This window comes from Eurosta solidaginis, chromosome 2 (genome assembly GCF_040869045.1).
Source record: "Eurosta solidaginis isolate ZX-2024a chromosome 2, ASM4086904v1, whole genome shotgun sequence".
Taxonomy (NCBI): Eukaryota; Metazoa; Arthropoda; class Insecta; order Diptera; family Tephritidae; genus Eurosta; species Eurosta solidaginis.
This window is the reverse complement of record NC_090320.1, coordinates 5,767,287-5,783,529: the sequence shown is the minus strand read 5'-3', so window position 1 is coordinate 5,783,529 and position 16,243 is coordinate 5,767,287. Positions and strand designations below refer to the sequence as shown.

Sequence of the window (16,243 nt, the reverse complement as noted above, 5' to 3'; positions counted from 1 at the left end):
CGTAGTGTTCATACCATAATTTTGCTAAAACCTGCACTTACTTAAAACTTATCTAAAATGAGGAAAACGTTTTCTTTAAATAATTTCAATATAATGCGGAAGAATTTTGTTGTTCAAAACTTTTCTTTAATTATAGGAAAAGTGTTTCTTAATTTTTTTTAATCAAGAATATTTGATTGAACCTTTCTCACAATATTTACACGTACGGGTTATCTCAGTGAATAAAGCCCACTTGCATAATGGCAATTGAAAATTTTAACTCAGAGTCAACCAGACATGACTAACCCTGAGCTTAAAAATTAACTTGCCGTCTCCTTTTTTAAGAAAAACTTTCCCAGCTGTTGAGAAAATTAACTGCATAAATTAAGGAATGGTTTCTTTGGCGCAAAATCAATCCAATATTTTCTTTGTTTTCAGGAATTTTTAAGAACTATATTTTTGCGAGCTTCAGAAAAAATTGTTTGCATTTCAGGAAATGTTAATTTGGTTGCAGAAATTGTTTATTTTATTTCAGAAAACTCCATTCGATTTTCAGAATCGGTAACCAAATTTCAGACTGTGAACATTGGATTTCACAATATATAAAATAAATTTCGTTATTTTTAAAGAATTCCACGAAAACTGCAACTATTTTATACAATATCGTCGTAAAAGCAAATTTGTTTGCCGCGAAAGTGTAAGGTCTCAATATTTCAATATGCAATGGCTCCAATACCTGGCGAGAAGAATTGAAAAGAAGCAAAAGCCCCCATTGGTTGCACTCGAGCAGCACAAAACGCGCTACAACCTTCTGTGCGTACGCAGTTGCGATGCGAGGTATGACTGTTGGAGAATTATTATGTTTCACAATTTTCTAAATATACATATGTATCTATGTATGTATGTATATACAACCCTGTATATATGTACATATATCCTATTTTAACTTATATCTACAGAATGGATAATTGATGTAAATTGGAATGATTTTCCGTCATCGGCGTTGTGCCCGTTTGACTCGATACCAAATTTAACAAGGGATGACGGTAAATCATTCCAATATTTATGTTATATGTTATTTAATACATTTTGATATCTAACTGTCCATTTCCGATATTTCTGAAATCCAATTTGCACATTTTGGAATTTAATAAAAAATTCTGGAATCCATTTTCAATTTTGTGAAATTAAATTGCTTTTACTTAATTTCTATTCGCACCTCCTGAAATCCAATTATCTATTCTTAAATCTAAATGAATGCGATATGTCTAAGATGAATCCGGGATGAGTCGCAAAGGAATATGCGACCAATGCTAGTTTCGATCTCTTGGTATGAGTTGAACCGTTCCCTTTTGTTTCAGCATGTCCTATGAAGAGACTAGTTGTGCCATTTATAAATGAAAGGGATCGATAGTACCCATCCTCTTTGTAGCCGTATGGGATTATAAGAAGAATAGTCCCTTTTCGTTTCTATAAGGACTCAAAAAGCACCCAGACTATAGAGGATCAATTGTGTTTAAATGTAGAAAAAAGAGATCAATCGGAAACAAACTCTTTAGGGATTAATCGGAAAATTTTTTCCAGGGAAATTACTACACGAACACATCCATATTTTTCGAAGTTAAGAATTACCGTTAGAAAATTGAAAATGGATTTCAGAATTTTTAATTAAATTCCAAAATGTGCAAATTGAATTTCAGAAATGTCGAAAATCGGCATTTAGATATCCAAATGTATTAAATAACATATAACATGTATATTGGAACAATTTTCCGTCATCCCTTGTCAAATTTGGTATCGAGAAAAACCGGCATAACGCCGATGACGGAAAATCGTTCCAATTTACATCAATTATCCATTCTGTGGATATAAGTTAAAATAGGATATATGTACAGATATATATAGGATTGCATATACATACATACATAGTAGATATGTATATTTAGAAAATTGTGAAACATAATAATTCTCCAACAGTTATACTCGCATCGCAATTGCGTATGCATAGAAGGTTGTAGCGTGTTGTGCCGAGTGCACGCAATGGGGGCTTTTGCTTCTTTTCCATTCTTATCGCCAGGTATTGGAACCATTGCTCCGAAATATTGAGACCTTACACTTTCGCGACAAACAAATTGGCTTTTACGACGATATTGTATAAAATAGTTGCAGTTTTCGTGGAATTCTTTAAAAATAACGAAATCCATTTTTTATATTGTGAAATCCAATGTTCATATTTTGAAATTTGGTTACCGATTCTGAAAATCGAATGAAGTTTTCTGAAATAAAATTAACCATTTCTGCAACGAAATTAACATTTTCTGAAATCCATGCGATTTTTTTCTGAAACATGAAAAAAAATAGTTCGTAAAAAAATTCCTGAAAACAAAGAAATGATTGGAGATTGATTTTGCGCCATAGAAACCATTCCTTAATTTATGCAAGTCATTTTCTCAACAGCTGGTAAAAATTTTCTTAAAAAAGGAGATGATTATACATGAAAAGATTTAAAAATTTAATTGTGTAACTGTCACCGATTTCTAGTAGAGCTCCTCAACTTTACAGTCGAGTACTATTTCTTAAGCCCACATGCAGAACGGCAAGTTATTTTTTAAGCTCAAGGTTATTTCAAAAGTTTGAGAAAAATTTATGAGCTCATGTCTGGTTGACTCTAAGTTAAAATTTTCAATTGCCATTATGCAAGTGAGCCTTATTCACATGTAAATATTGTGAGAAATGTTCAATCAAATATTCTTGATTAAAAAAATTAAGAAAAGGTTTTCCTCAGATTAAAGAAAAGTTTTAAGGAGAAATTCTTCCGCATTAGGTATATTGAAATTATTTAAAGAAAATGTTTTCCTCATTTTAGAGTAAGTGTAGGTTTAAATTATGATACACTACGTGCAAGAGCTTTTGCTTTGTAAGAAAACGCGCTTTATCGGCAAAATTTTTTAATTTGTGCATCTACTTTTTTTTCTTATCTCGGTAAAAAAAAAATTAACTGAACGGAATTTGAACCCAGAACCAATTTACAGAACGCCGCAGTCTATACGAATGCTCCAAGCACTACACTTAAAAAAGCTTGGCTAACAGCTTAGTTCAATTCAGGAATGGTAGTCGATCGATTGAGAGGTGAGATGCATGCGAGAGACTATGTACATATAACTAACGTTAGTTTTTTACTTCGAAGTATACTGATGTGTTTGCGTAGTGATTTAGAGGAAGACGACAACATGGAAATAATGTTCGAAAATTTAATTTTGCTAGTTCCTGTTCCGCCGCGAAACTTTAAACACGTAAGTTGAATCGCGAGTGAAAAATGTGTGAAATATTATGAAAGAATAACTACTATTAAAAAATAGTTTCAATTAAAAGTAAGCTAAGATCAATTTATTTATATGAAAATGTAAAAAGTTCAGTGTATTGCATTTATATAAGAAAATTTTAAGTTCACAAGCCGCGATAATACAACAAGTGGCTGTGGAAGCACGAATGTTCCAGTAGTGCAGAAAAAATCTATACATATTTATGTATGTAGTTATATATGCGCGTTTGGCTAATTATGTATGTATGTATGTACATTAGACCGTTTCATAGGTAATGTTAAATTTTCTGTTTGTATTCTTTGGTCGTAATGTGGCAAGTTGAAATTAGTTTTATATCCCGATTCAATGCGCATACCTACATACATACTTGGGTATATATAAAAGTGTTGCTTTTAAAAAAGCGTTATAGCGCAAAGCAAGAAAAAATTGGTTAAAGGTGTATTTTTGTAAGAAAATATTTAGCAATTTGCTGTAAATTTGTTATTATATAAAAATGAAAAATTTATGTAAGTGAAGTGAAAGTTGCTAAATATGTAAAAGTGATCGGAAATATGAATCGTAATTTATAGACAAAATTAATAAAAATGTATGAAAAAAAAGAAGTGGAAGTTACACAATAAAGAAGAGAGGGTTAATTTATATTCAGGTAAGGTGAGTAATTAATTTTTGTTTCTAATACTTTTGATACTCCACTTTTTTTTTGGACGGGTATTATCTTATTAAATTATCTTCAATATTTTTAGTCCTTATATACTTGGTCACGTGTTGGATTTGTGATGCTATGCCGTCTTTACGGAGATTCACAGCTTTTACGTATATGACCTGATTAATTTTTTCTGAATTCGGCAAAATCTATTGCGATGTTCTTATCATATCGGTTGGAGCAATTTCATAAAATCGCCTGGGAATTTGTGCGTCGTATGGTGGTCGACGCGGTGTGGCGGTAGCCTGCCACGTCGAGGGTCCTGGGTTCAACTCCCGGGCAAAATAACAACAAAAAAGTAGAAAAAAGTATTTTCAATTGGAAACAAAAATTCTTAACGGGGTCGCCCCTCGGTAGTGATTTGGCAAGCTCGCCGAGGCAAAAAAACCGCCCATTGCTCTGTGAAAATCATATTCTAGGGATCAAAATAAGAAGCTTTGCCAAAGGAACTATACCTCTAAAACGAATTCTGATGTCCCCCCCCCCCTTTGGTCGTAGGGGCAAATTTTTAAAAATCCCACTTTGAAATGCCTATGTTTTTTCTTTTTGGAGTTTATTTTTCTCTTTAGAAATTTATTTAGTCAGAACATATGTAAATGAAAAAATGAATTTAACTTAGTAATAGAAAAGAAATTAAAAAATTATTAGAAATTAGCGTTTTTACAACCCTCTTTTAAAACCAAGGCATCACTGTGATGCATCTGCATGTAGTAAACATAGTTGTGTGGGTTTTTTATTCAACCGTTTTAAAAAATGAAGGTATCACTGTGACACAATTGCAGATCGTAAAATTGCTTGTGTTGTTTTTTTTAAGCCACCACAAGACACAGCAGGTAGAATTGAAATTGCCCCTACCCAAAAGTTCGAGCCAAAGGGGGGGGGGGGGGGGCATCAGAATTCGTTTTAGAGGTATGGTTCCTTCGGAAAAGTTTCTTATTTTGATCACTAGAATACGATTCTCACAGAGCAATGAGCGATTTTTAAATCGACCCGCTCGACATTTTTCAGCCATAAGTAAGAAGCACTAAAAATCGAAAATTTTGCAATCGCTAACCTTTTTAATAGGACTGTAGTTATAATTCACCATTTTGAGGTCAGAGGGAAGTAATTCGCTTAATCAAAGAAGTCATTTGTATATATTTAGGTTTTGTTGTCGCGCAGTTCCGTTTTTTGCTTGCGCTTTATTGCACGATTTAAAGATCGTAAATTGGGTTTGCTTAAATTAAAACAAACCACTTTCAGTTTGAAGCCGTAGTTGTCACTACTCACAATTTCTCTCACAATTCTCTCCATTCATAAATCTAAAAATTTTACAAAAATCTTCTAAAAAACAGAGCAAGGCGCTTATTAAGAAGTTTTTACATTCAAATTTGTATTATGCTCACGCTTCTACTGTTTTAATTAAAACCAGCTGTCGAAACAAACTTTGCGAACGCTAATAAACACTAGTTCACACATATATAGCTGTCTAACCATTTTTTTTCGTTTGTCTTTTTTTATTTTTTCTTTCTTTATCCTTCTACAAATATGTATTTTTAGTTTGTTTTCATTTGCACAAGTTGGTAGCGTATATGTAAACAAAAGAAAAAATTCAATGCTGCTAATTAATTAAGCTGAAATCTTTGCCTTGTTTCCAAAATTCTAACACTGTTTATTTCCTTGTGAGATCAGGATTTTGTTCTACAATATTTACCACTTATTTAAGGTTTTTGGGAGCTGGAAAAAATATCAATGGAATATCGATAGCCTCAAAACACTATAGATATTTTGAGTCATTATTGGCAGTTTACAAAGTTTTTGAGTAAGGAGACTTTGTCCTTGACAATATCTGTAGCATATGTGCGCTTTTCAAGAAGTATATTAAGGTTTTTGTCAAAAAAAAATATATATATAATAATAATAATATGCCTTACGTAACTTGGCATTTTGCCACTGAAATTCGTTGCAAAACGAAACAATAGCTGTGTCTGATTATTCTTAGAATTCGAAAGTACTATCGATAGTAAAGTCGATAGTGCGCGTTAGGGTGGCTCATCAAATAAACACACAATTTTGTGTTCCCGAAAATTTTTTAAGAAATCGTTCATAATTAGAAACCCGTTCAGGGTTAGAAACCGCTACCAAATTATAAACCAGTTTTAATTTAATAAACGGTTCCAAGTTATAAACGCGGTTTAAAAACTGACCGGTTTCAAAAATAAACAGGGCTTAAAAAAGAACCGTATCTAAAATAGTAAACCTTTTTAAAATACTAACCGATTCTATAACTTGTTCTTAAAAATAATAGGTTCAATGAAACTTGAAGGCTCTATAAAACTAGCCGGTTCCATGAAATTTGAAGGCTCTATAAAACTAGCCGGTTCCATGAAATTGACCAATAAAAATATCCCGTTACATAAAAAGACCCGGTTCTATAAAAATACCCGGTTACATGAAAATAACCGGTTCTATAAAAGTAACGGTTTCAGTAAAAGTAATCAGTTCTTTAAATAATCGCTTCTACAAAAATAAAAAAAAAAGAAAGAAAAGATTTTAGGCTCAGCTCCTCTTCCAATTAACGTCGAGCTTCTCGCAAATATAAAACTAACTAGTTCTATGCAAGTACCGGTCCTAGTAACCGATTATATGGAATTAGCCGGTTCAGTAAAAGTTATCGGTTATATAGGATTAGCCGGTTCAGTAAAAGTTACCGGTTATATAAATTGGCCGGTTCAATAAAAGTAACTGGTTATATACCAGTAACCGACTCTATAAAACAAAGTGGCTGGTTCCCGAAAACTGACCGTGCAAGATATAAAAGTTTTTCCTTACATGCGCTTTGGCTAAAGATTTGTATTAGTACATACATATATCAACACTAAAAATATTAAAAAATTGGTTGGTGCGACTCAATTTTTTTCCAGAATTTCTAGCAGAAAAAAACAGTAAAAAATAGTTTAGTTCCAGACAGCTTTCAAGACCTCGACTATTCTTCGCAAAATGAGTAATGCAGCATTTAGGGAGGCGTAATTGTTACCCATGCGAGTATAAATTTTTGGAATTGAAAAAAAGCTTTCAAAGTTATACTAACTTTATAACTCCGACATAAAATATGAGTGTGAGACACTCTAATGTTAACAAACACACGTTTACTTATTAATAAACAAACACTCATATGTCAATAATTAGCTCTAACGCTAATGCTGCTAATTAATGACTACCTTAAATTGCCGTTGTTGTGTTCTATTTGTTTTGCTTCATTGAATAGCTTGTACATATTTTGTTTCCATACTAAGTATGTATAGGGGTCTATTGTTGTTGCTACTATAAATAGATCGCATACGTGAGCCACGCGCACATGCCCATTGGTATAAACATGCAGCTCTGGAAAACGGGAGTATTAAGGCATTGAAAAATGAGATCCCACTCTTCCATTTATTCAAGAGATTATATTTAAAAACTCAATATGTCCATTTTGAAGTCCCATATAAGAACGAAATCCCTTATACGGGATCCCTTATTCGGGCAAGCTGCGATTCTATTTTTAGCTCTATGTAGGCCATTTTCAAGGTAAACGTAGCATGCCGCCTATTTTCGTAAATTGGTTTTATATAAGAAAAGATAAAAAAAACCTTCACCAAAAATCTAAACAAAAAATATGATCGTTAGGATAATTTAAACTTTAGTTACCCGTCCCTGTATTGATTATAAATGATACTGTTCATAATCTCTGATTGTTTAAAACCTCACCTTATATAAGTAATGTTCCACCATCTACCACAAAAATATAAACACCAACTTCGATTTAGCAGCAGCTAAAATCTGCCAGCATTCGTGAACCTTATTTTATTTACAAAGCAATCATTATTCATCTTACCACAGTTGATCTTAGCTCTACTCCCCTGATTACATAATCAACATTGATTACCCATGTCAATTCGCCAAAAAGCTAAATGCTCATAACAGACACAACTTTTCCCCTAAAATACAACTTACTGCTTATTTCACTTATTGCCTTTAGTTAAGTCATACTTAAACAAATCTGACAAATAACTTCTAACAACAAAATGGTTGTTTCTTATTTGCTCATTTATCTTAAATGCAACACTGGCCACGCTGACGAGAGTTTTGCTGCACTACTTCACATCCAGTGATTTGTTGTTATGAAATACTACGCAGTTTGTGCTATCCCTCTCGTGTTTCTTGCTTTGAATGTTGAATCTAATAATCGCCTTTCCTACTTCCCTAAGCAAGCGAGAATTCTAACGCGCATTTCAATTTATTATTTTCTCACTTTGACAGATGAAATGTCTTTGATGTATTGTATTATGATGGCAATAAAAATTAGATTAACAATAGCAACAACAACAGCAGAAACAACGATAATTTCCGCTTTGTCTTAAAGCTTTCCGTTCTACTGATTAGCCATGGCATGTTTTAACTTTTATGCAAAATGTATATTTATCAAATACTTTAGGAAGCAAATTACTTATTCAAGGAGAGGAAGATGCTGCGTGGGAGTAATCGGATCGTTTGTTGTTCAATGAGTTTGTTGTTACAAGTGAGTGAATTTTGAAATATTTACTTGACTTGTCACTGTACTTGCTTAACGTGTTTGATGATCTATGAAAATACTTGCACTTATACTTTTGAGAAATGCGAAAGATAAATGAAGGAATGTAATACTAAAAGTTGTTGTTGCATATTTTGCGAATTGTCTGGCAGTAGTTTCGCTACCAGTGATTAAGTAATTAGCGTTTCATTTGATTGTTCAAAACTTAATGTTAGAGAAACACTTTAAAGGTGTCAAATTTAATTTGTTTTTAAATTAATTTCATAATTTTTGGTAATTAGTACTCATTTATGATGCTTTAAGCTTAGATAATTTTTAAACGTGCTAAAAAGTTGAACTAATGAAGTTGATGGGATGAAAATAATAAAAGCAAATATGTCTGGTTATTCAAAGTAATGCCCGCACATTACGAATTCCGATGTTAGCTGGAGGTCAGGAGATACTTTTTTTTACAGGATAGGCCTCTCTTTAAAAGCTAATGCTAATTAAATAAAAAAAAATTGTTTGAAGATAGGAATTTGTAAAATTTTTTTCGCAGAATCCGAGCGTACTCTTAAAATGTTTTTCATTGAGCCTACTTCTTATACAATCCGAACTTAAGAATTTCGTATATGGGAAAACTATTATCCATTATTTCAAAATTAGTGAGGACCAAATCCTTGGTACTCAAGGGAATGAATGCAGAATGACGAGGAGTAATCCTGATCAGCCAATGCTGCGACTCAGTCTTAGATGGCCTACTTCACAATACATCCAACACATACTACCCCTTTCGAAATCTGAAGCAGACATATTACTCTTTAAGAATTGATTTAGAAAAATCGTTCTAGTAAAACAGCTGTTTGAAAACTACAGTTTTTATTTTTAGTTAATGATATTAATATTACATTGCTGATGCCTGAAAGCACGTGATTAAGAGCAGTATAATTTAAGTTCATTTGAAGGTTGGATTGGACTTGATGATGTTGCTTAAATTGTTAAACTTCTGTTATAATGCGCAAGCGGTTGGAAAGGACGTTTTTCAACTTCTAGAAAATTGAATAACATGAGATTTTTGGAGACTTTCTGAACTAAATTTGCTGCATCTTAGTATTCCATAAAAACATGACTGCTGGTCAATCAATTCTTCTAATAAAGTTGTGATAGGTGCCAAATAAACAAACGCAGGGCAAACCCAGCTTTTTGAAGAGACGCCAAAACCCGCTCACAGCTTATTAAAAGCTTAATCGAGTTTCTTAAGTTTATTTTGGTTAATTGGTTTGTAATGGATGGTAATATAGCTTTAAGTAAGACCTTTTAAGTCTGCGCTGGTAGTAAGTAGCCTTGTGAATTTTACTGATACCCTTCTTTCATCCCATAAGCTGCTCTACGTTCAAAACCACTTGAAAGATTTTTTAACTGCTAAGAATGTCAACTTTAAATAGCAGTAAAAGGAAATTTTTGACTGAAAAAGAAATGCCAATAGTTAAATTGCAAAAATTACCAAGAAACGTCCATTCTGCTAATCATGCTGATTGCTCATCTAACATCGTTTGCATTAATAGACTATTTCGGGTTCTTATTTCGATAAACTGTGTGCCAATTGAGAGAATTTTACCGCTTTTTTAACTTCTCAGATTACTTTGATTTGCTTAGACGGCCATACTAAATGCCTAAAGTGAGCTCCATTTAAATGATATTGTTTTGAAATAGCTGGTTTTTCATAGTTCGACGAAACGAGAATGATAATTCAGGGCTCAAAATAATACTACAAGGACATATGTAACTTTTCGATATCGAAGTACAGTATTTGATCAAATAACCAAGTTATAATAAATCGGCCCTATAGAAAAAAGTTATTCTGGAAGCTCATAAATATGAGTTTTTGTTATTTTAGCAGCAAAAATTCTACTAATACTAGCACCTTCTGATAGTAGTAGTCGAAAATTCGGTTGGTGCTTTTAGATGACCTTTATATTTTAAGTTCCTTAGTCCATTGTGGTTTGCAATTCTTTTCCCGACGTAGTCTTATGGTCATTTAGACTATTAGTATTAGTAGTAGTAAAGAAAATGCAGTATTAGCTATACAATTTTTCAAAAATATATTTCCACAAAATTCAAGTAAGGTCAGTTTGACTGTAGTTCATTGTAGCATATTTACTCATCTCAGCTTTCACTAAATCCTTTTATTTTTCATCACATTCCTCACATAACTTTTACTGGCCACACTTAAAATATTCTAAATATTTCTTGTGTTTGTCTTGTTTGTTTTTGGCTTGCAGCTTTACAATTTTATTTGTATTATATTTTATTTATTTTTTTACTTTGTGTTATTTACATTGTTTTGTTAAACTTTTTTATTTACATACTTTTATATATTTTTTTGTTGGCTATTAATGTTTGTGTTGAAACTCTTCAGGATTATTTATTTTGTAGCGTGTTAGTATTTACCGGAACAGATGTAATAGTTAAAACTTATATTTGGTCCTTGAATGTTCAAAACCGCGTAACTAGAATTTCTTAATGGCGTGTATGTAGTTCACCATAAACTCCAAGGGAGTTAAATTACATTTCTTCAAATTACAATTACATAATTCCAAGACAATTGATGGTTCAAACAACGCTCAGTTGAAAGTTTATGCTCTTCAATTCAAATCTTTAATTAAATAATCAGCTGCAAAAAACTTAGGTTTTGTGTTTTTGCAGAACTTGGATACGCAGTTTTGCACTTTAATTAACTTTATATATTTGCTATTACTAAAACAACAACAAAATCTCAACATTTATTTGCATTGAAGTTTATATTCCTGTCAGCCAAATTCAAAGAAATAAAAGAATTTTAACGAAGAATGCTTAACTCTTAGACAATATCCCAATTTCCTTGCTGCTTAACTTCCCCATTGCAGTTTTTATCTACGACATTCTTACACATCAGAGTGTCGTTTTTCAAGTAACATTTTGGGTTTTCTTCGTTTCTAGTCATTGAAAATTATTTATCTCAAATAGATTATAAGAATCGCATGATTTTTGGGAATATTTTGGCAACTAAAAATCAATTAGTTCATACAATTGGTTTTATAAATTAATTCTTGAAAGCACGACTAATCACATGATTAGATTTGTATAATTATTTGAATAGATGGGGATCGATTTTGCTAATAAAAATTAATCATAGGTATTTGTTATAATTTTTTAATCAATTAACTATCAATTTCTAGTTCATGTAACAAAGTTTTATTTTTAAATGATTTGTTTGAGTAACTTAACCATTATTTGATTTTTCCGGAAAAGAAGTTAGTGAGAATAATTTTTGAAATTTTTTTTCAAATCTGGCTGACAATTATTTGCTGGGCTATTGAAAAAAAACTAATTATTAAAAAAATTTAGCTTGATTATTTGAATGAGGTGTTGTTTCTGCTTTGTTTGAAGAAGTTGATCATGATTTATTTTTGACAATTTATTTGTTAAATTAAGGATTATTGAAAAATTAGTCAGACTTTAAAATTTGCATGAGTGAATCGTTGGATTTTGTAAATTTTTTGATTGTTTTATGAATGGGAATGAATCACACAAATTCTTGAACTTTTTTCCATTTCATTGAGTTTTATTTAGTAGGCTATTAAAAAAATGAATTAAGCGCTAAGATTTTGTATGATTATCTAAATTATAAGACTTTATTTATTCATTCATTCAGTTTATTAATAAAAATAGTGATTAATCTTATATTGATTGTTTTTTATTTGCTGTCCATTGTAAAAAAGCTTAATTAAATTGTTTACTATTCTGTAAATAAAGTCTTGTGCCCGGTTTGTTTTTTTTATTAATTTAACCCAATAAATAATTATTGTCGGGGTTGTTGAAACAAATTTTTTTAAATTTTTTGAATTACTTGAATAATTATTCAAGAAGTGCCATCGATTTATTTGCTTAATTAGTTGACAAGTGTTAATTATTTTATATATGACTTTCAATAATTATATTTTTTGATATTTTTAATGTTATTTATTATTATTTTCTGAGTTGCGTTAAAAATATTAATCAATCTTTCGTTTTTAATCCATTTTAGTATAAGTGGCTGCTGCACTTAAAAAATTAGTCACTAAATTTTTCATGATAAATTGAGATAATACTTTTGGTTTTGTGTTGATTGATTTCCATAATTATATTATTTTTTTTTGATTATAATGACTAGTAATCATGACAATGACTTTCACTCATAATTCTTGTTTTGGATATTTTTAATCTACTTGATTATTATTTTTTGTTTTCTGGGTTGTGTGACTACGGAATCATAATTATTTTTGCTGTTTTCTTATATGATTGATTATTATTATTATGTTTGTTTTTTTTTTTTTTTGATTTAAAAAAATATTAGTTAATCAAACGCTTACAATCACAATAAATATTAGTGGCTTCTTAACTTACAAAAATTTTAATCGCTAAAACTTTTATAAATACTTGAGTGATTATCATAGTTTTTGCATTGATTTATTTCCTCTATCATTTGACTATATTGATTTTTTGAAGTGAATATATTTAAGTTTTTTAATTAATTGATTATTCTTTGCTAGGTGATGCACAAAACATATAATAATCATTTAAATTAAACATGGTATGTAACCAAATCTGTAATTTTCAACTTTTCAAAATAACTTTCAACTTTTCAAAATAATATGGACACTCTAATGTCAAATATATCGTTTGAGCTCGTTTACTTTTCCTTAAAGTCTTTTCGTGTCATTGCAACTGGATATTGTGGGCCACCACTGCCAAATCGTTTTCCTTGATTGTCCTTCATTTGTTTATTTAAGCATTTAACCTAGTTCGATGCTGCAGACTTTCACAAGTTTACAACCACACAATGGAGTAAACAACATACTACAAACGAACCGACTACTTATTAAGGCAGGCCTCATATTGTTTGTATGTATGTATATTTCGGTATATTTGTTTTACTTAATGCGCTTGAATGAGTTATGAGCTTTACTGGATTTTCGGTACTACATTTTTCATTGTTTTAACAATTCTTGAGGATTTGCGTAAGCAAATAAATTTTGGGCTGTAAAAAGGATAGATCATAGGCCAATTCATTCATTTAACTTTACAAGCACAAAGTCAGTTGGTGTTGAAGTGCGTGATTGTGGTTATTCAAATAGGTGCTCGTACTTAACTCGGCAGCATCATAATATCAGCGCGCCTTTTGTGGTACTCTATCTATTGACATACAAACAATTGCTTTATGATTTTGCTTTGTCTGCTTTAAGCTTAAATTTTTTTTATTTTTTTTTTTGCGCGTTTTCTTACTTCACTTTGCTAAGTCTTAATAGCACCAGTTTCAAGGCGTCCAATAATTTTACATTCGAATGAGCCTAAAAGCAAATCTCTATCTCTTTCTATTCCCCACCCAATAATTCGTCTTGCTATCAATATTACTTTTTGCTGCCATTTTCTTCTTTTAATATTTCTTCTGTGCTGCTTATTTGGCATTGTGGGTGTAGCACAATCAACGTCATGTTTATTATCGGATTTGGAAATCGATATAGGCGTTGAGATATTGGTTATTTATGAGCGGCAATTTAAAGCATCATTAAACGTGCAATAAATGTTCTTTGTATCATTTATTTGGTTGTCATAAAATTTATAAATTGGTGTGATAATATTTTATTTAACTTACAAGAAGATGAAGATTTATTTATATTAGACACATATTTTATGTTGGCGGGGTTAACTGTTGCAGGTTGTTTTGCGTTTAGTAGGCTATTAGTCAAGTTGAGATTATAAATATAACAAATTATTGCGGTAACTTACTTGAAACTACAATTCATATTTCCACATACATTAAATAGATTATAGTTAATCATTTTTGTATTTGTATTTATTAGGCAATTCATCCCAGCACAACAATTTGGCAAACATTATTTTATAGTGGTAGTCGGTAAAAGGCATAAAATAGGAACAATTTAAACTTGAAACTTAAAGCTAATGACTATGGCTAAGAAAAGGTTACAATAAATAATATATTTAATAAATAGTAAATAAATAAAATAAACGAATGATAGAGTACATTTGCTTAGAAGAAATCAGTATTTTAATTGTCTAGGTTATTATAGAAACTTGTTAATTCTTTATTGAAGAGCAGAGCATTGCTTATAAGCCTAAGTCTAGAAGGGAGCGAGTTCCAAAGACGTATGGAAGTAATGAGGAACTGGCGATCAGATATTATCATACGATGTCTGAAGTGGGTAAGGCGAACAGATTTAGACGACTGGAGAAAATTTAGCCTCCGATACAGATAGTCAGGTTCCTTCATATATATTAATTTATGTAGCGTAGTGAGCGTTTTAAGTTGAATAAGGTTATCGAAAGAAATGTTTAGCAGCCTGTAAGCATGATGAGAGACGTGGTCAAGTCTTTTCAACCCATAGACGTATCTAGCAATGTTGTTATAAACAACATTATGTTTCCTATTACATACATAGTCACAATTAGAGTAAACTTCACAACCATAAAAGAGCGTAGGTATTAACTACGCTTTTTCTATTAGTAGACGAATATGTAACGGAGTAAAATATTGTGTAAGCCAGAGTGTACGAAGCATCCCATACACTTTTCCCACTGTGCGGAAGATGTGATCTTTCCATGTCAAGGTTTTGTTGAAAACTACACCTAGATTTTTTGCCGTGTCAACGTATTCTATAATAGTGTTGTCTAAAATTAAATTTTCCATTCCACTTTTATCTAGTAACCTTCTATGAATGACTATACATTTCGACTTCTTAGGGTTAAGACATAAGCCGTTCATAGAAGCCCACGTACCAATTTGACATAAATCGTAATTTAAGTTATTAATACACGAACTGGTACGATCACTAGGACAGCACATATACAATTGTACGTCGTCAGCATAAATGTGAATATTACAATACTTGAGAACGCCAGGCAAATCGTTTATATACAAAACAAATAACAGGGGACCAAGGATTGAGCCTTGTGGGACTCCTCTTAAAACACTGACGAAGTCAGACTTTCTGCTACCAACACTTACTGCCTGAGTTCGGTTGCCCAAATACGATCTGATTAGGGCTGTTGCACAGTTGGAGAAATTAAATAGGTTGTTCAGCTTCTTGCAGAGAACGGTGTGGTCGACCGAGTCAAACGCTTTTGAATGGTCGAGAAGAGTCAGGAAAGCAGTAAAATTTTTGTCAACTTGTTCTCGAATATCCTCTATCACCGATAGGAGCGCCGTTTTACAGCTACGATTTGACCTGAATCCAGACTGGGAATCTGTGAGAAGGTTATTATCCTGCACATAAGTATTTATCTGGCAGTGCAAAATTCGTTCGACGACCTTGGAAAGGAAAGGCAGAATAGCTATAGGTCTATACTCCTTGTTTTGCTTGGGGATTGGGATTACCTTAGCAACTTTCCAATATTTTGGAAATACACAGGACGTCAGGACAGAGTTAACCAAGTAGGTTAAGTGAGGAAGGATTTTAGGAAGAATTATTTTTAAAAATTTCGGACATATACCATCGAACCCCACAGCATTAGACTTCACTGAAAAAATGGCTTGAACAACATCATTAACCAAGATTTTTTGCCTATAAATTTAAGTAACTTTCGTTCAAGAAATTAGTCACAGTACTTCAAGTAAACTACCCAAGAAACGTATTATTTGCAGTAGATGCAGTATAAATATGTAGTGGA

The 16,243-nt window shown here is 31.7% G+C and overlaps 1 protein-coding gene across 3 annotated transcripts in view; it reads left to right on the top strand.

Annotated features, from left to right (window-relative positions):
* DIP-epsilon (Dpr-interacting protein epsilon) overlaps positions 1-16,243 on the top strand; it is a 585,790-nt gene that overhangs the window by 105,622 nt on the left and 463,925 nt on the right. Inside the window, exon 1 of one of the 3 annotated variants that reach the window (XM_067764169.1) lies at positions 3,854-3,948. The exons of the other annotated variants lie outside the window; for them this stretch is intronic. Coding sequence (XP_067620270.1) covers positions 3,891-3,948 — 58 coding nt within the window. The 5' untranslated portion in view covers positions 3,854-3,890. Of the gene's footprint in view, positions 1-3,853; positions 3,949-16,243 lie in introns of those variants that run through there. 3 annotated transcript variants of the gene reach the window in all.